The sequence below is a fragment of the Poecilia reticulata genome, linkage group LG16 (assembly GCF_000633615.1).
Source record: "Poecilia reticulata strain Guanapo linkage group LG16, Guppy_female_1.0+MT, whole genome shotgun sequence".
Taxonomy (NCBI): domain Eukaryota; kingdom Metazoa; phylum Chordata; class Actinopteri; order Cyprinodontiformes; family Poeciliidae; genus Poecilia; species Poecilia reticulata.
The window spans coordinates 21,243,418-21,270,585 of NC_024346.1; the positions used below are offsets into that span (position 1 = coordinate 21,243,418).

The 27,168-nt window shown below is 37.6% G+C and overlaps 1 protein-coding gene across 5 annotated transcripts; it reads left to right on the forward strand.

The window, feature by feature from the left end:
* Nucleotides 1-495: 495 nt before the first annotated feature.
* On the forward strand, nucleotides 496-26,825 carry LOC103478385 (transmembrane protein 65-like). 5 transcript variants are annotated; one of them, XM_008432189.2, is made up of 9 exons: nucleotides 496-606; nucleotides 702-804; nucleotides 1,074-1,420; nucleotides 12,699-12,743; nucleotides 16,544-16,611; nucleotides 17,232-17,286; nucleotides 18,077-18,119; nucleotides 23,024-23,129; nucleotides 23,722-26,825. In XM_008432189.2, the coding sequence occupies exons 3-9, from the start codon at nucleotides 1,108-1,110 to the stop codon at nucleotides 23,863-23,865; spliced, it is 774 nt and encodes a 257-aa protein (XP_008430411.1). In that variant the 5' UTR covers nucleotides 496-606; nucleotides 702-804; nucleotides 1,074-1,107; the 3' UTR covers nucleotides 23,866-26,825. The 5 variants fall into 5 exon arrangements, with proteins under 5 accessions (XP_008430411.1, XP_008430412.1, XP_008430413.1 ...); XM_008432190.2 differs by having other exon boundaries at nucleotides 702-794; XM_008432191.2 differs by having other exon boundaries at nucleotides 702-794; nucleotides 1,108-1,420.
* Nucleotides 26,826-27,168: the final 343 nt, after the last annotated feature.

Genomic DNA, 27,168 nt, shown 5'->3' on the forward strand with positions numbered 1-27,168 from the left:
ACAATTGGCAAAATAGTTAATCACTCTCAGGAGACGTTAGTTATTCTTTTCATTCTTTTTTTTTAATGAATGAGCGCCTTCCTTCTGAAACATAATGCCACGTGATATCTTTTTTTCCTTTGTGGACTCGGGTTTGGTTAAACAATTGAAGTGCCCCTCCTGGATAATGGTATGGAAAGGAATGGGTGGACACACCCATTTGTGACATACTGATTTACACTTGTAATATCCAATATTTTAATCTTGACTGAGCTGTGAATAGTTACGTAAAAAAAAGTTTTGGCACTTATTTTCAATTACACTATGAACCACTCATAACATCCTAAAAATAGTAATCACATGACGCCTTTTTATTTCAAAGGTAACATTAAATTACCTGTATAACTTGCCCCGTTTACATAAATTTTTACACATTTTTCTGCCCAGCAGGCTTTGAATTTCTGACCCAAGCAGTCCCCAAATGAGACTGATCAGAGGTGCGTACGTCTGACGGTGCCGTCAGAGTTACGCACGGAGGAAAGCGGCGCTGCCATTGGTCAACATTTTCGAGGTCGCTCCCCGCCGCTGTGCCCTCCCATCCGCCTCATTCCATCCTGTCAGCCAGAGGTTAGTCCGAAGAAACGGAAAATGTGATTTCTTTTACTGTTACACAAGTCTGTTTAATGTTTGCGGTTTCTGTGTCACTGTGTGGAAACTCTTAGAGCAAGTGAAGCGTATGAACCGGAGCGGTTGCCGTGTTTTTTGGGCTTCTCCTGGCGGAGGTTGGAGGACGGGACAGCGGAGCATCGACTGAGGTGCGTCCCAGTAAGTCATGTTGCAGTTTGGTTTATGCAGCTTTTTTGTTGCTTCGGAAGAGGGTTGCAAACTAAAATACCGGTCCGTAAATAGTGTGTGTGGGAAATGTCAGGTTCACATTTGGTTCAGAATCGACACTCGGATAGAGAAACTGTGTTTCTCTGCCACCATTGTGCGGACGTTAGTTTGTAGCATAAATAATGAAATCATGGGTAATGTCACGTGGTTGAGAAAAATACAATTTTACTCTAATTACAATCAGCTCTGTTGTCCATCAGGACTCCGGGTTATTTCTCTACCCTCATCCCTAAGATGCTTCCCTGCCTGCGGAGAGTCCTGCGGCCTGCCTTCTCCTTGACAGCCGGGAGAGGACTGTCCAGAGCCGGACACAGGAGCGGCGAACCATCCGCTGTAGTATCAGGCTCCCCGGGGAGGCTCGCCTCACAGCCTCCGCTCTCCGCGCTGGTGCAGCGATGCTACCTGGGCACACATCCCCTGAAGGAACCCGTGGAGCCCCTCAACTCACCCCGCGGAGCCAAGGACTTCATTTACAGCCTCCATCCGTCGGAACGCAGCTGTCTGCTGCGGGAGCTGCATAAGTTCGAGTCCATAGCCATTGCTCAAGGTAGGTAGTGTTTTACAGTGAAGCAGAAGGTACAAGGTGTTACATTTCAACACCGTCAGTATGATAAAGTCCGCCCTTTAGGTTCAGTCGTTTGTGCTCTACCTGTGGACAGCTGTCAACAAATATTCGTGCAGTTTCTGAAAATGTAATCCTTGTTTTTGTTTGCGCGCGGATAAGTAAAAAAAAAATGTAGTAACATTGATTCAGGTGAAATTTTCTATCTACATCTCTTGGAGACGAAAATACTTGCTTGTAAAATATTACGTTTCAACATATTTAAAAGAAAAATCCTATTATTATGATGGGTGATGATGACTCAAGCTTGTCCTTTTCCTTAATCTGTCTATGGCAGATGCACTTCTTTAAATGTTCTGTCTAAATACATGAGCTCTTGCAATTGCAAGTCCAGCAGGGGTTGAAATTGTGACAGTCTGTTTGCATGGAGCTAGCTCTGGTTAGTTCTGTGATTCACCCTGTTTAATTTGAACTGACATTAGCCACAGTTTTAAATCTCAGTAGGGAGAAATAAATTAGGTGTTTTATTAAAATGGTTATTATAATCTCTTAAAAGATAATTGAGGTCTGAATGGCCTTCGGCTGTGGGCAGATTCTGGTCAAATTCCTAAAAATAAGAAATGGCTAATCTTTAAATGCAGCTCTACAGCTGACCGCAGCCTTTTTTTCGGAGTCAATTCTCATAAATGTTATATTATCTATAGATGAGGAGCTAAAGAAAATTAATATAAGAATCTGGAATGCGTGTGGCTGAATTTTGACGGACCTACAGTATGTAACCCAAGATCATATATTATCAATTTTAGACTGATTGCAGTCAGTTTGATGCATTCTGTTCTGTTTACGGCAGGTATAAATGCACTAACCTCTCTTACACTCGTGTCTCTTTTTATAAATCTGCAGTGCTTATTATGTGGTAAAACAGCATGGAGGGTAGTGCTTCTAGACCTTCTGATCTATGTTGTGTAGGATAAATGATTAGTAGCTGGCACTGTCATGTGGGCGTCCTTCCCTTTTGTTTTAATTTGTGCCTTCATGATGCAGCAATTTTTACAGTTTGGTTTGCTGGGAGTCTAGAGTACTTCTAAGTATCAATATCAGGTTTAAAGTGGACGTGTGAAGTGGGCTCAAGCAACCCAGAGATATCTGCTGAAAAAAATAAATAAATGTTTTTTGTTTTTTTCCCAAAGCCATAGCCTCAAGGTACCTGTTAATAATTATTTAATTTTTAATTTTATCAGACATTTACTGTTTCTTGTTGTCACTGATGCTGTCGCTTTGTAAGTAGCGTTTAGAGAATTGTACAATGTACTCAGTGTGGAGGCATTACTGCATCTCTGTAAGAATACAATTATGTGAGCATGAGAAATGCACCAGAACAGAGGATCTCCCACATGCAGAGAGAAAGTAGTCAATCGATAAGGGAGAAACAGTTAAGTGATGATAAAGAGGCTTTACAGCTTCTGTGCTGACCCAAAACTGTTCACACTCTTTCCCACTGGGGATAAAACACGGCGTCTGTGCTTTACCATACTTATTATTTATTAACAGGCTTTAGTTCCATATCAGTAATATTGTGAGAGGTGGAAGGAGAAGGATACCTGATTTTTTTGTGTGCTAAGCCAAGATAAGGACACAGAAAACATGTGGAGGAATTTGCTCTGATCACATGAAACCAAAATGAAACTTTTTGAGTTTTGTGACATCCCCATTTCTGCAACTTTCCACAGGAACTAAACAGGGAGAATAGGAAGGTATAGAGCTTGAAAGCAGGTTGGTTTTTACAAGCGTATGCAAGATAGAATATAAACAGAGTAATTTGATATTGAAAAGTATTACATGTAGTTTTAAAACACTTTAAAACAGCATTTTGAAAGGTCAAGCTGTGTAGTTACAGATGTATTGGATTGCACTTCTTCTGTACATTCTTCAATTGTTGGAAACAGCCAGATTTAATCTGTGTCAATATCCACTGCCTTAAGTAACAACTGTGTGAGTCTCGTACGCCTGAATCGAAGGCAAGCTAATTCAGAGGAATGACTTAGGTTGGATATTCTGTATTTATTGGTTTAAATAGTCACATAAAATCTTGAAGTTGTAACCTCGATCTAGCTTAATAAGAAAAGCAGAATCAGTTGGTTGCACTTTAAGATTTATCTCTTCTATAATCACCAAAAATATTTGCTTTTTTTAATTAAGAAATTGACCTAACTGTAGCAGACCAGCTCAGGAATAATTTAACTAATTTTTCAAAAACTACTCCCAGGCAGAGGAAGAGAAGACACGGAGAGCTTGCGTGTTTTTGGGAGACTAATCAGTGAACTGGATGGTTAAAAATTTGGAAACATCTGTGGATAAAGTAGAAGATGATTAGCAACAAGGTAGTTGGGGACCCGAACAAGCTGGCTGGCACTTAAGGCGGCCTAAACAGGAAATCTCCTCAGTAGTCCCAGAGACGACAGGAAATACAGGATTCAGCTGTGAAATTTGAGATAAGAATGTGCATTAGCCTTATCTGAGGTGTTGGCCGGAACCCTTTCTGATAAAACGAGTCCGAAGAACAGGAGTAACGGCAGAGCCCTGCATTTTTTAACATTTTGCGTTCCAAAAAAAAAAAAAAGGTAACAAATACAGAGATACAAACAGGAGATTTAATATTGGAAATAACTAAATACAAACTAAGCATCATTACCTTTTGGTAATTTATTTGAGCAAATTACAAAAATAAATAAAATTTACATGGTGTAAACCCAACATTAATGTATTTGAAAATACTGTATTTGGGCCACATTGATTATTACAAAATGTCAGCCTAAATTTCCTATTACAGACCAAATAAAAAAATTAGATTAGTATCGCAAAGTTGTCTTATTTGGTTATCTTATTTCAGTATATTAATTCACGAAGTGAAATGTATTATATAAAATAATTACACAGTGATATTTTCAAGCATTTATTTCCGTTTACTGTGAGCAACAACACTGTGAACCGACCACAGAGTCTTGTATATGCTTTGCTTCCATGCTGTGGTTAATCCCTTATGAATCATTTGATACCACACTTTTCTTTCCACTTAACCTTCTATTATTATGTTTGGACACAACTCTTTGTGAAGAGTCAGCTTTCTTAACCTCAACCTCTTGAGCTGTCTCTGATTGTCTCCTGGACTACTACCAACCATCTGTCTTCTCCATGGTTGTATTTACTGAATTTTAAATATTTTTTGTTACTATACAGCTGAAAATGTCAGCGTACTAAAAGATGGGGATTACACTGACTGAGGTGGCAACATGCAGAGGACATTTCCTGTCCTCCTCTTTCACCTTTTAGCCCTGCCTGCTGGGAATTCGCTGACGTCCTCACCTTCATGCTTTAAAGACTCTGCGGGATTCTCTTACCTATGCATACAGGTGACAGAAAAGCTGCATCAGTGGTTGCTGGGCCGGTTGACTCACTGTGGCTGCTGTATTGGCAGAAAGATAGATTTTTTTTTTTTCTTGACAGATTTATCAGCATCCATCATCTTCTCATCCAGTGGCTGCCGGAGACTCGATGCATAATCCTTATATTTTAGCTTAGTTGCTCAGTCATGATGATGGTGGGCAAATTTGAGTGCATTCTGTTCAAATCAGTAGTTATAAATTGAAGTGACATTTTACAATCAATCGTGCAGAAATTAGATAGGTCAGTTCCAACACCTCTGACATGTGAGCTGGAGTTTTAAGACTGAAAAGTTGACTTTTCCATGTGCACTGAATGCATCATAACAAAGAACTTCCACCATTTTAGGTCTTTAAATGCATCAACCAACAACATACACATGGATGCACTTTTTAGTTCAATAAAAATCACAACGTTTTGGGACATATGCTTTATGGCATAAATGGGGACAATCTGGTAATCTCTACATTTTTATTTTGAGTCAAAAGCACCATCTCAATCAAACCATCTGCAGGATTTTTTTTTCGATTTTATGTTTTACACTTAGGAAACAAAATCAGGACTAGCAGATTAAACCTCGGAGAAATTCAAGTTGTAAAACCTGCATTCAACTGTATTATTTAGTTATTTGTTTATTTAAATAAACCTTCACTATTTTTCTTTATTTTAAATGTTGCATTTCAACAGGGCTATGTTGGAAAGACTGAGCATTTTACTTTGCGCTGAAATAAACTGTGGTATTTCATACGTTTTACTCCACTAACTCTTCCCTGAACCCAGAGGCTTTTTAGGACTGCAGATTGATTCGTTGCGGAAAAGAAAGGCCAGAATAAAGGCTATTTGTGTTAAAGGTCACATAAATAGAGATGGTGGCATTTAGACTGTCAGAGGTTTGCGCTTTGAATTATTTACCTTTTGCAGAAAAAATTTAACCCAATAGTTGCAGAAGATGTTGATCCTCAGAGTGTTTTGATTGCAGGCCATCAATCCATTCACATAAACTTACTTGGTTTATTTTTATTCTTTGGAGTGGGTATATTTGTCCAACATCACGACGGGTAAATGGGAACAAAAATTGAGCTTTTAAATATTTGTCAAAGAACAAATGGATGCAATCTTAGAGTAAACAAGATTGCATCCAATTTAAATTTAGCATCAATATGACATTGAATTTATTCTTAAACATCCTTCTAAACACCAAAAGATAAACATCAGCCATGCTAAACCCACACAATACCTTTTAGTGTGTTTGAGTCCTCAGAAGTGCTTAGTGTGTGAATAAGCACCAACAAGGTCTAATCAAATAGTCCTGAGACTTGAATATTCATATGAAATGAGGAAGTGATAAATATTTTAGTTCAAAGAAATGAAGGAAGCCCCCAGTCCAATCATAACTCAGCTCTTCCCCGTCACTGATAATGAAATTCTTTTATCAGAAGTCATTTTGATTTAATTGCATCAATATTTTCTCAACACATTAAGACGTTTAAGTTCTAAATAAAGTAGGTGTTTGATGTGCAGTGATGCTCATTCAATTAGAACATCACTGCACTCATTTGTCAGAGTAAAAGAAACTTTTGAAAATAACATTTTAATGTGTTAAACATTCTTTTCACTGTCATGCATGTGGAAGCATGTAGTGACGGTGGAAATGTAAATTAAACAAATTCTGCATTTGTTTTGATTTTTATGTTGTTTCTCTGTTATAAATTAGAGCTTCAGATGGATTAAAAGTTGTTTTGTTTTTTTTCCTTTTGAGGCGAACAGGGAAGCAATGAGTTCTCATCTCCTTCCACAAGATAACCTTCTTTTCTAAGAGCGTTTTTATGTGTCATACTGCCTCAGCTCTCACTGTGTTATCGTCATAATAATTCACACAGACAGTGCTGCAGCATGAGAGTGTATGCTGATATAACTGACTGTGACTGATGGACAATCAGATTACTTCCCCATTAATGTGGAAGTGACCAACACTCCTACACAAATACACATGCTAGAAAGATGTTGCCATCATGTTTGACTCCCAGAAAAACGAGATTGATTCCCTTCATTTACTCGCATACCAGGAAGTCAGTTCAGTTACTCTCCTGTGGATTTTGTTAGTTTAGTAGTTTCTGTGATAAAACCACACCAAAACGTTTTAGATTTGATTAAGGTTATGTTACACTTAGCAGTATTTAGAATTGTAAAGGAGGAATTTTATTTTCTAGAGCTCTTGTTCAGAGAATTTCTGTTGAAAACATCCTCAAGTTTCTTGTTTAATCAGGCCATAAGAGTGCAGAGCATTTCCTGTGAACCTAGTCATATTTTGTCTGTGCCTTGTGTTATGATTTTTCACTCTGGGTCTTCAAACACAGGCAAAGTTGCTGCATGTCATCCCCACCAAGGATCAAACCAGATCCTGTTTTTTCCTTCTGTGAAATTTATTACCAAATCCTAGTAAACAATTCAAACTGTTACATTTATCTTACATATTTCTTTAAGAAGTTCCAACCTTAAGCAATCCAATAAGATATGCTCACAGACCCCAGTGTTTAGTCAGATGAAGGAATTAATTATATGACTGAAGCTCAGGTATTGGTGCTATTATGCAGAACAGGAGCTGTTTGATATTCAAGGTGGCTTTTGTTTAAATGAACCTGTCCACTCACTCTTATTTTTTCTTTGTAGATGAGCTTGACCTCTGACAAAACACTTTTTGTCCTAAGCAGGATTTTATTCATTGTTTCATAAAGTAAAATTTTGACTTTTTGACAAAGATGTTAGTGAGCATATTCTAAAAACTTAACAATAAGAATAATCAATGCTAAATTAATTTGATTTATTTTAGATTTAGATTATTTAATCAGTCCTTACTTTAAAACCGGTACCAAACCAAGCTACAGTCAGTACATGGGTGTCCAGTACTTTTTGCTGGAAGATAATATTTACTGGAGTATTACTGATCAAAGAGTAATATTGCTAATCACTGGTTGGCAAAGCAGGCAGGTCCGATTTAATGCATGGTACGTGGAAAATGTTGTTTTTTTTTTGTACCTGGAAAAAATCTGGGATGGAATGATAAAAAAAAAAATTAAAAAAAACTTCAGATTTGTTATTTAGGCTTACTACAAGGTTAGGAAACAATTTGTTCCTAGACCTGGATTAGTATGACAAAAGTAGAGAATTGAAAAATAGAATAGATTAGAAATAATCTTACACAAATAACCTAAATTCAAGTGTACCAGCAGCAAATGGACAGGCAAGATGAACCATGCAGTTTCCACACAAAGGTGAAAATATAAAACCAGAATTTAAAATTTACAGCATGAGGAAAAAAAATACTGTGCAGGTCTTAAATACTGCACACTTAGATACCTTCTCAGTTTATGAGCTTTTAAAATATGTTTTTTTTTATTCCATTTCTGCTAAAGTGTTAACTATGAGTTAATGTTTTAATCTAACCTGTCAGGGACTGCATGGGGAAATTAGCTCTTATGACTTCATCTGGTACATTTACATGAGAGGTTGAAATACTCATGTTTATCAATTACATTGTCTCTTTTAAATAGATAAAACATTTGTTAATAGTGATGATATATACTGAAATTTGGCTTCAGATAGACTGAAGACTCTGAAAGTTTAGGTCTGGGAAAGCAGCAGTACCTTTTATCCTTTATCTGATCATGACAGCAGCTACTGAGAGCAGTATATGTGAAGCACCATGTCCACATACCCATGTGGAGAGTAAAACATACATTTTGGGGGGCTTACTTGTGTTTTTGAGTGTCATTGTGTCAGAATAAGAATATAGAGACACATTTTATAGCAGGAAAAATGCTTCAAGTGCAATTGCTCTAGTCGATGTTGAGGTTAAAGCAGCACATGGTTGACTATTGCTGGCTTTTAGCCTCTCCTCTCCATTGCTTTAGTTTTTCAGGTGGGTCATTAATAATTGATGACTGTTTGTCTTTGTTCTGTTTAAGGTGCCAAAATGGCATCAAAAGAATAAAGTAGTTTTTCTTAACTACAACTCAATGCTCAGTCAAGTAAAAGAAAAGTACATTTCAAAATCTAGCTTGTCTGGACGCCACTTCTTCCATAATCAATGCTAAATTAATTTGCATGCAGTATTTGTCATTTTGTGATAATTTTATATGTATGTCTCATTCCTTCTTATCAGGCCTAATAAATCCAAACTCGATGCTGATTTCTTCCTCACATTTAAAATTTGCTAATGAATGCCATGTCCACAAGATCCTTTTTGTGTCTAATTTCCCCGTTCCTGTCTCCTACATCACAGGGGGAACAACAGGGAGTGGGCTTTTGATGGATGGTTTTAACCTTCTATTTTTCCTTTTTTGTTGAACCCTGGCACACACACACACACACGCTAAATTGAACACACATCAATATAATTTCAATCAGGCAACTAATTTATACAGCACGTTTAAGGACTCACACAATACCATCTCAGATAATGGAACTCTCTTAAATGCCATATATTTCTGAAACAAAGGACAAAGGTGTCTCTTAAATTCACATGTCCAGTTTTGAATCACACACAAACACAGAAACAAGAAATACTGTGCCAGTTTGAATAGCTTGTAATAAAAAATGCAATTGCAGCTTTTCTTGTTTCTGCCCCTGTGACACTAAATTGGCAGAAAATCTCACCACCCATATTTTTCATTTTTACTGAGGCGCAGGGCGCTCCGTGTGAGCTGACAGTTTCACTCATCATAGCTGAGCCTTGCTTTGGTTCTTGGTTGCCTTAGATATATCTCCATTTTCCAAAACTCTTTTCACACTTCACTTTCATGCTGCACCAGCACCAAGCAGCAAAGTCTGTAACGAGCCATTTGTCAAGGCCGAAAAGTGTCAGCAAAGTGTGACTTTTTCATTGTTTTTTTTTTCTTTTTTAGCAAAAGAAGTACAGTTCAGTGTTGGTGGCCGAATCACAGAGTAACAGAGAAGCAGAAGCATAAAACAAGAAGGTGAAACAAATAATTGGATTAAACAAACACAAACATTAAAAGCAACTGATCTGTCCCTGTTTTGTGTTTATCTGTAAACACTGTCATCAGTAGGAGTTGCAGATCCTGAAGTTAAGAGTAAAGCCTGGTTGCCCTGCTCCTGATGCAGCTCATCACAGCCCATTAAATGTTTTCACCACTCAGGTCAGCTGAATTTGAAGTCACTCTGGACAATAGCTCTTGGGGATACAAGCCCACAATCAATCAATACTCTGAGCACAAGAGGAGCTGTGGGGGCAATATGCAGCAATGCCAGCCAGATTAGAGTTGATGAATGGCTCGATGAAACCTGGAAGAGTCTGACTGGTTTAGAAATGCTTTAAAATTAACTCTGTCAACTAATTCACAAATTTTCAAAAGCTGTAAAAGTAAACCATATTTTTAAATTAAATTATTTAACACGATAGTAGGTCTTGTTTTGAGTCTATAACTGTGATTGCATCTTCATGTATGCCTCATATAGATTTTACTTAAACGAGACGCCTTTTTTTTTTTTTTTGCATAACCCGTTCATTTATTAGACTTCTAAAATTAAGTTATTAAAATGTTCAAACTGAAACTGGAGGCTCCATAATTTGCCTCCTTATAGATTTTTTCACTTCAGCAGTTCAGTGTATCACATTTGTATGTATTTGTATAAAACACATTTTAAAGTCAAAAGATTTATATCCTGAGTAAATGCAAAGCAGAATTGTGTGTGTACGTGTTTTTTTTTAAAGAGAAAATGCTATTTAAACCAACCTGGGCTTGTGTGAACCTAATAGCCAATTGTTTAGTACTGTGATAATGTGTAATCTTGTGGAGGAAATTGTGTCCATTCTTCTTTGGAGGAATGTTTGGTCAAAGTCTGACAAATTGGAGAATTTGAACGTCCTGCTTATGGTCATATCACAAAATCTAAATCTGGTTTAAGTCCAGACCTTGATTTATCCACTCTAAAACCTTCATCTATTTATTTACTTATTGAAACATTAAGTGGAGAACTCGCTAGTCTGCTTGTGATTGTTGTCTTAAGCGCTTCAGCTTAAGAGCACAAACTGGTGATCCAGATTCTCCTCCATAATTTTCTGGTAAACTGCAGAAATCAAGTTTCTTTTAATTATGGAAAATTGTCCTTTTACAATGTTCTGTAAAATGTTTCAACAGAATGAAACAATTGTATACTTTAAGACTAAATAACTTGGTATTTTAGGGCAGACATGTAATCTTATTTTTTCTGTATTTGAGAGAGCTGAGGGTATATTTCTGTGTCAGTGAGAAAAGTTATGAAGCTAAAACAGCAGCTGTGTTGTTGATGGGACAGGTGGACCACAGGAAGGTTTTATTTAATACTTGCTAAACGAGAAATAAAGGCTTGGCGATGGGTTCTGGTACAAAACAATACTTGCTCTGTGGAAATTACTTTCATCAGTGTCAATTTGTTCTCCTGCTGTTGTGGAATAATTGATGCTTATTAAGCTGCGAGGGTTTTCCACAACCTGCGACCGGAGATAATAGTTGATTAGCTGAAAGAACGCTCCTGAGGGAATTTTGAAATGAGCAATACTTCATTTTGCGCAAGCTGTCGAAGCTGGAGGCAACAGCAGATGTGAGCAAAGATGATGAACTTTGTCCGTACATTCGAAATGGGCCTTCGGTTCTCTGTCCTTACTAGAGCAACATGAGAGCGCTGTAATTTGAGTCGGGAGAGAAGCGAGCAGGAATGATGAGAGGAGGCGGAGAAAATGGAGCAGGAAGGGCAGATGTGAACAGGAAGGCTGGCTGAAGGGGCTGATGCCACCACACCCCGAAACCAGAGGCTCCGGTGGCCAAACTCCCATTGGTGTTTCCTGTAATTGGTCACCTGGCTGTTGCAGTTTGCCGCTTCCAGTCGATACTCAGCGGTAATAGTCTTCCTCCTATCTGCTTTCGTTCCTATATCAGTGCAGACAGCATGTGGGGACTGCAAGTGCATCTATGAATTCATACACTCGGTTGTAGTAGCAGAGGCTGAGGAATACTCTGCTGGGAGTTCATTTGGCTTCATTCCCTTAAATAAACTCTCCCTCAATTTGACCTTACCTACAGAGGTAAAATAAGACCGGAGAGTGGTGCCGTAGACCTCATTATGTGAACTTGCATATCGTCTGACCTCACTGCAGGGAATCCAATTTCAAGCAACCTGCAAAGGAAATGATCCTGCTGTGTGAGATCAGCCTTAAACTCATGTAATTGTGGTTTTATAGCTCATCATGTGTTCCTTCACAGTCTGCAGGACAAACCTGGAGCTTATCCTACAGTCTCTCATCCCATATACAGGTCACAGGACATCATTGTCATCCAGTCTTCAGCTTAATTGCCACAGCACATAAAAACTGTAATTAGACTCTCAGCTTAGTTTTATTTTCAGCTAAGTTAGACCAGAGAACCACGTACAATAAATTGCTTTTACACCTTCTGTCTTCTCATCTTTTATCTGTGTCCGCTTGTCACCACCCTCCTTCACAAACACTTGTCATATCTGATAGCAGGTTCTGTCTCCAAGGCCTTGTTGGCAACAGAAATATCAATGATACTGCCTTTGTCCTCACATCCATGTTTGACTCGGGTGAAGTGACAATGATGGAAAGCTGTTTCCGATTTCCTCTGACTGCTTTCCATCTTCTCTGGCTTCTTGCTAAATGTTCCCACCGTCTCTTGCTATTTTTCTTTGTGCCTAGACGGTCCTTATTGATCGATTTCACTATTTGAAATTTAAACATATCATTCATGCTGGGATGTTCCAAGATACTTTTGTAACATTTTATTATTCATTCGTCTTTTTTTAGGGCAGCTGGAAATCGCACCACCTACTGCAGCCCAGTTGAGATATGGTAAGTCTATTCCTCTCTTTCTTCTGAAATATCATGCAGAATGAGGTGATTTATGAATTTGTTTACATAATGACCTCCTCTAAGTCAGCCCTCCACTCCCTCCTTGTTAAATCATGAATTAACTGATTAACTGATTTTTTTTCAAAGTCAAATTATACCTTGATCTGAAGAAATTCAGGAAACGATGAGACACAACGTCATTTCTGAAGCCTTGGATCTCCAGCAAGCCAGAGTGAGAGTCATTTTTCACAGACAGATAAGACATAAAACAGGAGTAGCTGGCTTACTAAAATTATCCCAAGAGGACATTGATGACTCATCAAGAAGATCACAAAGTAACCCAGTATAGCTTCTAAAGTTCTGCAGACATCAGTGTCACCAAGTAAGGCCAGTGTTTATAATTCATCAGTAAGAAAGAGACTGGCAGAAAATGGAATCCATGTTGCTGACCAAATGTAAATCAAAGCCCCATCTTACATTTGTCAGAAAACATCTTTTTGATCACCTATCTCTGAAATAAGACAGATGCTCAATAGGGGTAAAATTGGGACAATTGAAGGGTTGTTTGAGATTAGTCAAATGTTTTTTTTTATAGCTGTAGCTGAATTTGTGGGATCATTGTTAAATGATTCATGAGCTATGACTGAGATTAAGGTTTCTAAAACTAGGCAGCAAGCTTCATGCCAATATGCCCTGGCAGTCTTGATATACTATTATGCTCTAAAGATTAAAGGTTCCCTGTTGCAAGATTCAGCAAACCAGCCCTAATACCAAACTCGGCACACTCCACGTTTTACACCAGGTATGGTGTTGTTTTCTGTACATTTTTTTCCCTTTATATAGAGATGGTTGGAAAGCTAAAGTTTTGTCTCATCATTCCAGAGGCTATTTTCCCAGAAACCGTGGGGCTTGTCGGCATGCATTTTCAGTAAATCCAGGTTAGCTTTAATGAGTTGTAGAACCTCCTTGAGTCTTCTTTCATGAGGCCCATTACACTTCAAAATGCGAGAGATGGTAAAATCTGATGCCTTCTCATCAACCAGGAGTAGCATTTTTTGTATCTACGTCTTGGGAGATTATCTACAAACCCATCAACATTAAACTTTTTAAAAATGTGGGAAGCTGTGCTCACAGAAAAATTAAGCATGAAGTGGTTTATAAATGCTCTCGTAGCCTTGACATTTACCCTGGATATTCATTAAGGAGCACATAACAATACCAAAACATCCTGCAGCATGTTTGTTCCCTTTAAAGTGGTTGATAAAAAGCTTGGAAACCCCTCTAATGCTAATTAGTGTCACAATCTTTAGGACTTAAGAGTTTTTTGCTTTGTAATTTTGATCCATTTTATTAAAAAAAATGTTTAAGTGATATTCCTAGTTGTATATCTACATATCATACTTGTGTTCTGTTTTTCTATGTTCCCTGATTCACTCGATACTTTCCCTTAGACCCTGGCTTTCTCACATCACCACACCTGTTCCTCATCTGTTCAACTGACTGAATAATATATATTCAGTCAGTTCAGTGTTAATTAAACCCATCTTTATTCACCACACTTGTTGTCTCAGACCTTCAGTGGCTCTTCAATTAAATTGAAACCCAATATACAGATAAAGACTTCTATTAGAGCATCTCCATAATGCTGAAGCAATCTCTTAAGATATTGTATAATTAGAAAAATGTTTATGTAATTTTCAATTTTTCCTCACAATATTATCACATTCCAAATACATGCAGGTCTGCAAAGCTCATTGTTTTTACCTCAATCACTTCAAGAGAAATGAAGCATTGTTTCAATAAGCTGCAGGGGCAAAAACACATTTTTCACATCTCAATATATTTCCTCTGTGTGATAAATATCTCTTCATGCCTGGAGTTGTGCTTTGCCAAAATAACCCTTTTCCCTGCTGAGACACTTTGCTGAGGAGCTCAGTAAAACTCTTAGGCACTGATACGACCTGCTGTCTTAACACATCAGCATCAAGCACAGCTGCCATCATAATTCACCGCAGCAGGCTTTTGCGCGTTTGATTCTTTCATCAGTTTTTTTTTTTTCCACTTTAGGGAGTTCTTTGTGAGCTCTTTGTTTTTGTAACAGCAGCAACGGATTTAGATTGGACTTGGAGTGCCAAGGCCAACCGTGGCAGTGTGAGACTGGGACCTATGTCCTGCAGCTTTTAGATTCATCCCTTCAACACACCTGAATCAGATGAATGTCTCATTACCAGACCTTTGCAGCGCTGAATGCTGATGTGGAAACTAAGGGTTAAAGCTCTCCAAGTCTTGATTTGGGTGCAATAAATATACCTAAAATGTTGAAATACTAACATGATGACATGTTAAAGCTTTTATTATATTAGCTTCAGAAATAAGAATCAGTCTGTCAAATAATGATGAAATTATGTTCATGGATATTGCATATTATGAGCTTTTAGATCTCCTACAATCTTGTATTTGATGTCTGGATTTCTCCTCTGTCAGAAAGGATTTGGTGAGAGAGACCAAATATTGAGTTTCCAGTGATTGCTCCTCTACTGGGAACTACTAATATGGATAATCAGGGAAAAAAAGTAAGGTGGACAGAATGAATCCATTGAGGAAAGTTCAGCCTGATGGTCGTATTCGACAAAAGGTCACAAGCTGACTGAAATCAATTCACATCAGTCATAAAAAGGAAAAATGTTTCCAAAAATCCATCAACACAATAAGCAAGCAGATGTGTTGCAGTACCAGAAAATGTTCACCTTTAAGTCATAAAATCCTCACGTGTCATCTGTGCAGCACCAAGCTGTACAGATGATGGGGATTACTGGTGTTATTGTTTCAGTCGGATTTCATAGGGTGAGGTACCTTAACTACAGTCACTTAAACTTGAATCATAATAAGCTAACTCAAAGTGGGTCGTGACCTCTTCAAAACTCATTTCACAGTGCCTACAGAACATGAATCTGTCTGCATTATTGATGTAATGATTGCTCTTATCATTATGATTATTATGATTGTGCTCTTACGACAACATATTTTTTGCCCTGCTGACAATATTGTTTAGTTTTCCCTTTGAAAAACATTCTGGTCCAGTTTAAAAGAAAGACTTATTCCACTGTTGAACTTACAGTTTGTGAAATGTTTGGTCACGTTTTGTCAGACTTGCATTTGGGATTGAATATGCAGGTTTACTGTCACAGTTTAAGGCTGCTCTGCATTTTCCCAGCCTGCAGTGAATGCATCCTTCCTCCCATCTCATCCTCATCCTGTTAATTACTTGCACCTGTGCCTGTCTCTACTTGGCTCCTCAGAACTCCCCAGCCTCTTCCCAGATCAGCTGCTGCCTTCTACTCTCACTTCTCCTTATTCTTAGTGACACATATAAAGATTGATCATTTCTTAATACCTTCTATTGTCACTTTTATCATCATTCCAACAAAAATCACAAAATATTAATATATGATGCCAATATTGTTTGTCTCTGATCTCAACCTACTTTAGTTTTCAAACCTAAATGATTTCCTTCAGCTGAATATGATTTGCTGGAGTCCCATAACCACATTTCTTTACAATAGAGAGGGAAAAGAGGCTAGAAAACGTTCAGTCATCAATTGTATGAAATGTCTCCAGATATGTACGAATTCGAAGTGGCCGATGCAACTTGGTTGATGACAGGCAGCTCTTGTTTTGTACCCAGTCACCACAACTTGACCAAGACTGCAAAAGTATAATACAGGAGAATATTGAAATGACCAAAATGTGTCTCTTCCTGCCAGGTTTTGTCTGATAATAGTTTTTTATTTGTTTCCCAGTCCTGCTGCATAATGCCATCCCCTTTGTGGGATTTGGATTCTTGGACAACTGCATCATGATTGTTGCTGTAAGTGTCGGCGTACTAAAATAGTCCCAAGGCATATTTATGTTTAAATGAACAATGTGTTTACTAAGCATGAATGCATGGAGTTTACAGATTCGCTAGCTTTAGGTAAGTACATTTCTGTTGAGCAAACACATTCCTGCTGAGTGAGCAGAAAAAAAGGGCTTTAGTTGGTTTTTGAATTTCTCTCAAACACACCCCTGTGTGTTTGATCATCACAGTGGTTGGTTGTACACAAAGTTGTTTTCTTATTTCTTATTCTAAATGTAGCTCATAAAAATATAAATGGAAGACATGATAATAAAAATGCATATTTTGTGTATTTCTCACTTTTTGAGGAAAAAGTAAACCTAAAGTTGGACTGCACTTGGATCCTCCTGAGGTTTTTACTTTAGTTCATACTGAAGGAAATTAATGCTACCTGAAGATCTTATTTTTCTTTTTGGACATTGAGCTAATTACTGAGACTAAAACTTCTCATCCTATTCTAAAACGAGATTCAAAAAGGCTAATTAAAGTTTAAGGTTGTGTCTGAGATATGCTGTACAAATCTGAGAGTTTATGGTTTACCATACAAAGAAAACAAATAATCCCTCCAGTAACCTGTGCTATTGTTTTCTCAGGGCACACAGATTGAGTTATCCATCGGTGTGGTTCTTGGCATTTCAACTATGGCAGGTAAAAGATTTGCTTGGCCCTTTTTATGTTCTTTTCATCCTAACTTAAATTTTTTTCAAAATTTATCGGACATTATATATTTAGAAAAAGTAAGCCCCCTTCAGAAAGATCTGTTCTGGGAACCAGACAGTTTCTCAGATACATCTATAATTATATTCTCTCTACAGCGCTGTACCTTCACTCACAGACATGGTACAAGTATCTAAGATCTCATTGTGGAGTTGATGTTTGAAGTTGTTGCTACAGCAACAATTGATCCGCTGATCTTTTGTCTTTCCCACTGAGGGTTTCTGTGTTTCTGTTGTTCCAAGTTTGGTAATCCTCGACATTCAGGGTCACAAGCCGCTGAGACGACAACAAGCAAAGGAACAGACTTTATTTCTCACTTCCACAGCAATGTTAAAGCTACAGAGCAAATTGTTCACCTTAACATCCTCTAAATCGAGGTTGTTGATTTCTTTCTGCGCCAGTGGAGAGAACTTAGATGTTTAGAAACAATTCAATTCATGTTTGAGTCCGTTTCATAAATTATTTCATCCTTTTGCTAAAATTATTCCTGAAGTTTAGACCATCTGAATGCTTTGATACTTGTTTTGTGAAAATGAAATGGTTTTGTTTTCTCAAAGTGTCCAGAGAATTGATAGTAATTGCTTATCTTGAACTTTAAACCCACAACCTCAGCTTCATTAGCATGTTTTAATGACATTGGAGAAACTCTACACCTTTTACATGCTATTAGCGTATAGCTATTCTGTAATTACTCCTCTCGCATTTTTTTTTTTTTTTGCAGCTGCTGCTCTTGGTAACCTGGTATCTGATCTGGCTGGACTGGGGTAAGAGTTGTACACATGCACGCACGACACAGATGAGAGCATGCTGAACAAAGCTTCATTACATATTAAGTGCATGAGGTGGCATAAACGGCATCATTAATCAGGGCTAGTGTAAACATTTATGCTTTGTTTGAAGATTATGTCACAAATATGGATTCTTTTTTTAAACAGATTTCCGTGTCTAATGAAAAGAAAATATATTTATAATGCATGACAAAAAGAAATATGCTAAGCACTTTAAAAGTATTTACTGTATACTCAGAATATGTCATTTGTGAATAGGAAAGTCACAAAAAAAAGATATGTTTACATGATTACAGAAGAACTCTTAAGACAGACTCGTGTTGCTCTCTGCCAAGGTCCATCAGTGTAAGAAGCTCATTGTTTGCATTTCCCAATGCCAAGTGAGCTTGCTAATATTTTTAGCGCCTTCTAGAGGCAACATTAGACCATGCGCCATCATAAAACATTAATGGTTGAGGCAACAGTCTTCTCGTGTTTATTTGTTCTTATTTAAAATATACAACAATTGAAGGCAATGTGAGGATGCGGGTCATGCTGTTGCATTTTATATCTGTCAGCTTGACATATTAGTCGACTTGTCTGAGGCTCTCAGTGGACAGGCACGGCTCTGCTGCCATTCAATCATATGCCAGACAGAGTTCGGGTGGTCAGTTTGTCAAGGTGAGACTTGATGGGACCTGCCCAAGTTCATTTTTCTGTTCCACTTTTGATGGATTCGTGTCAGTGTGTGTGTTGAAGGCTTTTTATCAGTTTCTCAGTGAACTGCTTTAAAAACTTCCATTCATTTGCGTAACAGACTGCTTTTGTTTCAATAACAGCAGGTCTCAAGTGTGGGCTTCTGACTAACAGAAGATCTTCACTTCAGCTCCTCTGAGTCACTGGTCCTTTAACGGCAGCTCAGAAGGAGGCTAAGTTAAGCCACTAAACCAAGAACAATAGAAAACCACTCAACTAAGTTCAGTGTCTTTAGACACTGATGGCATAGTTAATTAGATGCAAAATGATTCCTGTGCATTTAACTTGCACATACAAACATTGGAGATAAATATATTATAAATGGCTTTTGCTTTTATTCTTTTTTTGCCTCCCTTCTTACTATTTCACATTTTTCCTCTTTAGCATGCACTGCTTGCTACTGCTCTTAAATGGCTGGACATATTTTGATTAAAAACACAAATGTGAAAGACAATAGTTTCTTTCGTTCTGTAAGCGGACAATCTACACCAACAGTAAAGTGTGGGGTTAACACTGATCAGAGATAAATTTCCAGTCATTGATTTTATAAATCTTTGACTTGTCAATACTGACTTTATCAGATTGTAAATAACAACAAAACAAAGTATTCTTTCTGCACAAATTGAAAATGTATCTGTTTGCAAAGCAAAGATTTTCTCAACAAGAGGATACATTTACAGAGCTGTTCCTCCAATCACTGAAAATATCACTGTAAAATCCTACAGGTTATGTCACAAAAGAATTAAAAATGATTACAGCGTGTCTCATTTCTCATTTGTTTTTTGTGTATCCTAAAATGTGGACATGCAACATATTACGAGATGCAGATATTTTTTTTTTCAAAAAAAAAAAAAGCAGCCTTTATTACAATCAAATCAATAAAATTTTATTTGTATAGCACATTTCAGCAGCAAGGCATTTCAAAGTGCTTTACATAATTAAAATAAAAACAGAATAATCTGTAATCTCAGAATTCTGAGATTACAGTCAGAATTCTTTTTTTTTTTTTTCGGTGGCCCTAATCCTCTTCTGTACTTTATGTTGTAACTGACTAGCATTTATTTATTTTAAGATCAGAGTTAATGTAACACTCTGTGTGTTGGAGTGAAGGAGAGCAGTTGGTGCTGCACAGCTCTGCAGTTAGAAAGAAGTCTATCATCTTACATTGTGAAGTATGGTTAGCATCACTAACTGTAAATATAATCTCTGTTTATGTTCCCTGTGGAGATAGACTCATCACTAGCTGGATGTAAAACGGGTCATGGTTGGCATTTTTTCAGGCAACGTGCTTGTGATGAGTTGAAACTGTTTTCACCAGAAGGGTAATTACTTCATTTAATTATCCTAAATGAAGTAATCAACAGATAGAATGAAATACTGCATATTTGGACAAAGCTGCTGGGTTTCAGTTTTTGCTGCAAAACCTCAAAGTGTCTGGAGTGGTTTTAAACTCCCTGCTTTATTACATGTATCTTGGTTTATTACATTTATCTTGGTAAATATGCAGATAATCTGTGGAATATAATGATGTCTAAGATCTGTAAAAACAGAGTCTTCAGTGAAAATATTACTACTTTATGTCAGCTTCATACTCTGAGTTGAACCACAGTTATAGGAACAGAAACAAGTGTCAGTAATTAGTGATCACATCCTTCATCACCTGTCTTCCTCAGACGTTGACTGCTTGTCTGCTTCTGTATGTTTTCATCTGTGTTGGGACCTGTGGTGAGCAATCTGTGCTACTCTAATCCACATATGTTCTGATTTGTTCCTATAGACCTCATGTTTCCATCTCCTCCGTGCATGTTTCCATTGACAGATGGCAGAAATTACTCCACTAATACTCTATAATTTCGCTCATGAGTCATTCTGACCATTCGGGCTCATTGGTACCGATCCTGCCTCCTGCTACCTCCTGGCTTCTCTTTCTCTGTGCGTTTCTTATGGACACAATGCATCAGTGGCTTTCTGGGGCAGGCGGTCCAGACAGCTAAGCATTATTGCACTCAGCCAAGGCTGACAAAACGAGATGAAAACTCGGGGCTCCCATTAGTAAACTCTGGGGAACAAGTGGGAGCCATTGGCTTCTTTCTTGACCCAGATACATTAACTTTCTGTTTCATTTCATAGTCCATCCACTCACTGACCTGATGCTGAAAATGTTTTATTATCATTCTGAGTCACAAAAAGTAGATGGATGACGTGGCACACATAAACAACAAAGTTGTTCCATTTCTAAGATTTTATTTCTGTGTAGCAGGTGATAAACGATGGTATTAAAGTTTATTGGTCCCGTGAGATATAGCATTTATCTTTTGAGTCTCAAACGTAAAGAAAAAAAAAACTTTCCACTGGAGATGGGCATCAGGAACCGTGCAATCCTGCAAGGATGGGCTGAAATATAATCAATGTATGGATGTTGTTTTCATTACTTGCAGTTATTTTACCTGAGTTTAATCTCAGGAAAAAAATTGAGAGGATGAATGAACGCCAAGTGAGATATGTCAGAACAGCCGTAATGAAACTAGAAACCACCTTTGGACCTCTGCAGGTGCAGTTCTCTCACTTCTGTCTCTAATAATAAGACTGTTAATGGAAAATATTAGGATTTATTACATCGTCTCTCCAGTTTTCAAGCTGCTTTTTGCTTCTCTGTTGAACAGCCTCTCATGTTGAGGGATGGTTCTCCGCAAAGGCATTCAGGAAATGTCATCATCTCATGATCAGTGTAGGTACTGCTGTTGTATTTCATCTCCTGAGCGTTTCTTTCACCCCCTGACTTCTGCTCGAGCTAGTGTGTGGCGTATCGGACTGAATTTGATGCCCGATTTGTTGTGTGGTTGTGGAGATTTAAAGGTCGGGTTTGCATTTATGGAACACAGTGGTACAGAAGCGGATCTACAAAGTTAATCTCTCAAATATTTCTGCATAACTTGATGAAACTCGGTGGCTCTCACAGTCCTGTCTCGGCACCAACGGCCACCGCGAGGCTCCGCTATCTTATCAGATGCGCTGCTCGCTGCTATCAGTCCTCCAGCTCCACGGCACCAGCTGCAGCTTATTTGTGTGAGCAGTGAACTGAGAATCCATTAGTCCCAGTCACTGATTCAACCCCACAGTAACAGTACGTCAGAATATTCACTCAGATTTCTTGCTCGCACACAAACCACTGCATCTAAAGCCCAGATTCCATCACACATGGTGGCTGTCCATACATTTGGTTCTAACAATCTGCTAATGCGTGCATGTTGGCATATGATCGCACATTTTAGCTGAAACTCTTAGGCTTGTTCAGAAAGTAGTTTTTATTCATTTCAATTTTGTTGGACTGATCTGTCACTAGAGTGGCTTCAGAGTTACTTCAATCCTTCAACATTTCTATGCCGAGAAACTCTGAAATGATCCTGTAGCTAAAAGGTTCTGGATAAACTTCCTGCACAGCTATTTAAATATCTGACAGAAACATCCCTCATTAAAGATTCCTGGAAGTTTTAAACTGCAGTTTCACTGTTTTTCTGGCTGAGATTCAGGAATTTCTCCCAGTTTTAAATCTTGACCTGATTTATGACTTGTCATCATTTTTACTGCAAAGCTCTCCTTCACTCCAGACTCCCATTTGTGTCCTGACACCCAATGTGAATTGTGAATATCACAAACATGATATTTTGTCTGTTGACAAACCTAATTCTAAAACCTGAAATGCAGAATTCTGTAGAAAATGTCATCATTCTTTCCATAAAAACAGCCAAATCTAGATCAAATATGACCTTTATTTATTTTTTTCTCTTTCCACAACCTCAACACATTTTAGCAATAAACATCCAGCGCCATGTTTCCGATGCATAAATACAGAAAACCTGTTGAGTGTAGGAGCTTCATTATTTATATCTCAGCACAAAATGATTTAGTGCTTCCCACCAGATGAAACTAATAACGCTGTTCCAATCAGGTTTTCCTCAGCCAAGTAATTTAACACACCTAAATGAATTTGTGAATACTCCCCAGACTTCTTTTCTGACTTCTTCCTCATGTTGACATTCAGCTGCGTTCCTGACAGGTGATGGTCACGGTGAGAATTACAAGTAGGGAATGGCATTATTACTACAAAATCCTTCAAGTTTCCTTTTTTCCCTTCCTCTCTTTAGGCTGGCAGGTTACGTGGAGGCCTTGGCGTCTCGACTCGGCATGCAGATTCCCGAGCTGAGTCCGAAGCAGGCGGATATGTGGCAGACCAGGGTCAGCTGTCACACGGTTTGTACGCCAGAGTCCCTTTTATTAAAACGCCCTCATCAAAGAATATTCCACTTTAGAGTTTATGTTTGGAAAATATTGCAAATTTCGCGGATTTTTCTCCTTTAAACAAATCAGGCATAAAACATAGAAAAAAATAACAAAATATGGAAAAACATTTATCTTTGGAAAGGTCTGAAGCTATTGAAAAGATGTAATGCAGTGAAAGTGAAATTCTTTTTTTTCTTTTAGATTTTTTAAAATTACAGTTTTATTACAGTTTTGAGTCACAAAGTATAAAGAGTGTCGGAGTAGTGAGAATGATTCTCACTCATTACTCAAAAATAATAATAATGCATAAAAATCAATATTATAAGTTTTTGAACCTAGTCGAGACTGAAACACCCACATCAAAAATATTCTCTTCTAAAAATTTAAAAGATTTACAAAATATGTTAAACTTTAAATCTCTGGATAGGTCAGACGATTTAACGCAGCGAAAGTGGAAAATAAATTAATATTGAATTTTTGTAATAGTTTTATAAAATGTCCCATTTTAGGATGCAAAGTAGATTGCTTTGACCCTTGATTGGGTTTTGCCTCTTGTCCGCAGGGTAAAGCCATCGGTGTGGGTATCGGCTGCATCCTCGGCATGTTTCCTCTTCTTTTCTTTACTGACGATGATGAGAAGAAGGAAGGACAGACGGAGACGAAGGATGAAACCCCACCGGCTCCAGCGGGGAGCAGCAAAAACTGACCGATTATAGATGGATACTCTTTGTAGTCCTGAAGAAAACCTGTCTGTTTGTGAGAACTGACTGGGTCTGTCCCCGCCGTCTGGAGAGTATGAGAACGGACTGTTCTCCAGACACTTCCCAAGAAACAGACTGTCAGGGTATTCTGAGGAGGATTTTACATGATATATTTGACAAAAGCACAGGAGACTGGTTATGTGTTGGAAGAGTCAAGACTGGAAGGCTGCTAAATAATAACACCTACTGATACAGACCCTCACCTCTGCTTTCAGTCTGTTAAATCACTTCATTTTTAAGCACAGACTTTATTTATAACATAAGATGGCAGCTCGGCTGACTGAAAGTTGGATGACTGTTTAAAACGTTGCAGCAGAGTTTGCAGCCGGTTTAAAGACACAAAACACTACTAAAACATATTCCAACATAAGATTTAATATTTTTGCATCCAATTATCATCGACTCACTTAGTTTATGTTAATGTTATGCTTTTGTTATATCTTACCCAATCAGCAAATTAGTCCAAATCTCTGTTACAGTGTAAACATCTCATATAATTTCACTGGGTTTTTTTTTATTATTATTTTACATATGACTTGCTAAAGCAGTAATCCATGCGCACTAGCCAACTACAACCTTTGGAAACCCTTTAAGAGGCAGCTTAAAGCGTGTGTTGAAGTAAAGAGGTGAGCTAACTGAGGTGAGCTTACGACTATCTCGAATATGGCTCCGAAACCATTTCATTTATCTCCCTCAGCTGAACAGAAACAGCCTGGAGTTTAACGGCACCAACCCGCTGTTTCTTCCCGTACCTCCGTCGTAATTTGAGCTCTGCTGCCCTCTGCTGGCCAACGCACGACTGACGTTTTCTTCTTGCCTCTTCACCAGTCAGACTCATGGTTTTCCACCTGCGCAGTTGATCTGAAGTCGATCATCGTTTCCCTCAGCTTAAAGTTAACTAACTAGATATTTAACATGTTGTTTTTATGTTGTTTTTTGCACATGATGTCCATCTCTGGAATATTAAAATTGAAGGAAGCAACCAAATACAGAGCTGTAAAAAATATTTGCCACCTTACAAAGTTTTTCAGCTTTTGTTTTTTGTTGTACTTTATTTTCAAAAAGTCAAATATTACTTGAGTAAAGGCAAAAGTGTTTCAAATGATTAGATTTATTTAGCGTGAAAATCTATCATAACTAAGCTTGCTCCTGTGGGATAAGTAATCTCTCCCTTGTCGCATCACAAATTAACTTTAACTTTTTTTATTTTTGCAAAGTTGAATACAATTTACTCACAGACACTGTCAGACTTCTAAAATCAACAAATCACTTAAAGCATGTCTGAGTGGTTAAATTTGACCAGTAGGTCTTTAAAATCAACACTTCATGCCCTGATTTAAAGTTGATCAACAACTGAAGAGAAATGATGTCACTAAGATTTATCAGTTTTGAAAGATTTACAAAGTTAAGGATGGTCGTGTGATGGTCTGGGGCTGCATTGCTGCTTCAGGAACTGGGCCGTAATTAATGGAACCAGGATATTTTTTTCCCATTACCATCAATAGAAGATTTTTCCTTACTTCCTTATAGAATCTTGATAGAGAATGTCAGGCCATTGGTTTGTAGCCTTGAGATAAAAACACATTTTAATTTTATGTAGCAGGGTATTTATCCAAAGCACAACAGCAGGTCCAAGCTTAGAACCACTCAAAAAAAAAAAAAAAAAACAGACCCAGTCAAACAGACCCAGAAACAAAAGGACAATTCTGAAATAGCCTAGTCAAAGTACCAATATTAATCAGATTTGGATGCGGTTGCATGACCTTAAACAGGCCACTGACGCTCAAAAACCCTCAAAATGTGACTGGATATAAACAATTTGACCAGTTATCACGACAAGAAATCTGAAGCTATATTTGTAAAGGGGGCAAATACTTTCATACGGCATGGTAGTTCTGCTAAAAACTTTATTTATTGTTCTTTAAATATTTATATTGTGTTATTGTTTCCTGGAAGAAGAAAAAAATGCATCCAGAGTCTGGAGTATTCATGCACAAAATGCATTTTTCTTCTAAGCAGAAGGAGATTTGATCTGGCTGCTCTGTGTTGCAGCCCTTGATTGAACTGAATAAATCCTGTCTTAAAACAAACAAAACAAACACCCAGTCAGTGTATATGACTGTTTCAGTTTTGTACTGTGTGTATAATACAAATCCTGGCAAGTTATAAGAATGTACAGAGAAATATAAATATTTATGGAGTTTATACGTTTCCATTTTGCATCCGTAGATAAGTGTGTATCTCGGGTTGGTAGTGAGATATGAATGATGAGGAAATTTAATCAGCCAGAACTCTTAACATGTAAAGGTGTTTTTGCTCCATACTTTTTGTGGCCCCTGATTGTACAAATCATTTTAAAATATGGTACATTTAGTTTAAAATGAGCCAAAAATGTTGTATCAAACAAGAAGAAGGAAAAAAAGAAGACAGCACAGTGGTTTATGGCTGCACTAATGATGCATGTTATAAAATAATATTTTTGTTTTATGTTGTACGCCGGCTGACTTGGTGGTCTTGTTTAATCTGAAATGTTTGGTTTTAAACTTAAACATGTTTTTTCTGGTTGGTCTCATGGCCTGAGGACCATGCCTTTTTTTTCCGGTAAACCATAAAAGAAGGTAATGAATTTGGCTGAAAATACTTTCTTACATTACAATTTAACTTCAGGAAATTCTGCAACAGTTCCCATTACTGTACTTTAAAGAGAAGATTTTTGCATTAAACATTTGATTTTATTTTATCTTGGGCAATGGAAATATTTTCAAGCACGAGACGTGATTATTTTATAGCTTTTCACAAAAAAGATGTTTCCTTCTGTTAAGACTTGCGTATCTTCCATATCAAAATTTCCCTTGCAAAATCTGCTGTGTACATATGTATTAAAAGAAAAATATCAATCCATCAATTTCTTTACCTGGTGAGTTCTGTTCTTGATCCTGTCCCAGGGACAAAGAAAATATGATTAAGAGGGGAAAATTATACAATAAGATAAAAATATGAGTTAATCAAGACAATGTATGAGTACAGATTTTATCCATCTGCATTTATAAGCAAAAAAACTTTCAATTAAAACTCCTGTAAGGAGTGCAGGTTTTGATAATCTTCCCAATTAGAACTGATTATCCAGTTCGATTGGTCAATGTCCAATCAGAAGAGAGACTAGGTCTGCTGCATTTAGAGACCCCATGCAGGACATGGAAGTTTTTCTACTGTTTGCAAATGTAACCTCTCATTTGTAAACTTCGTCA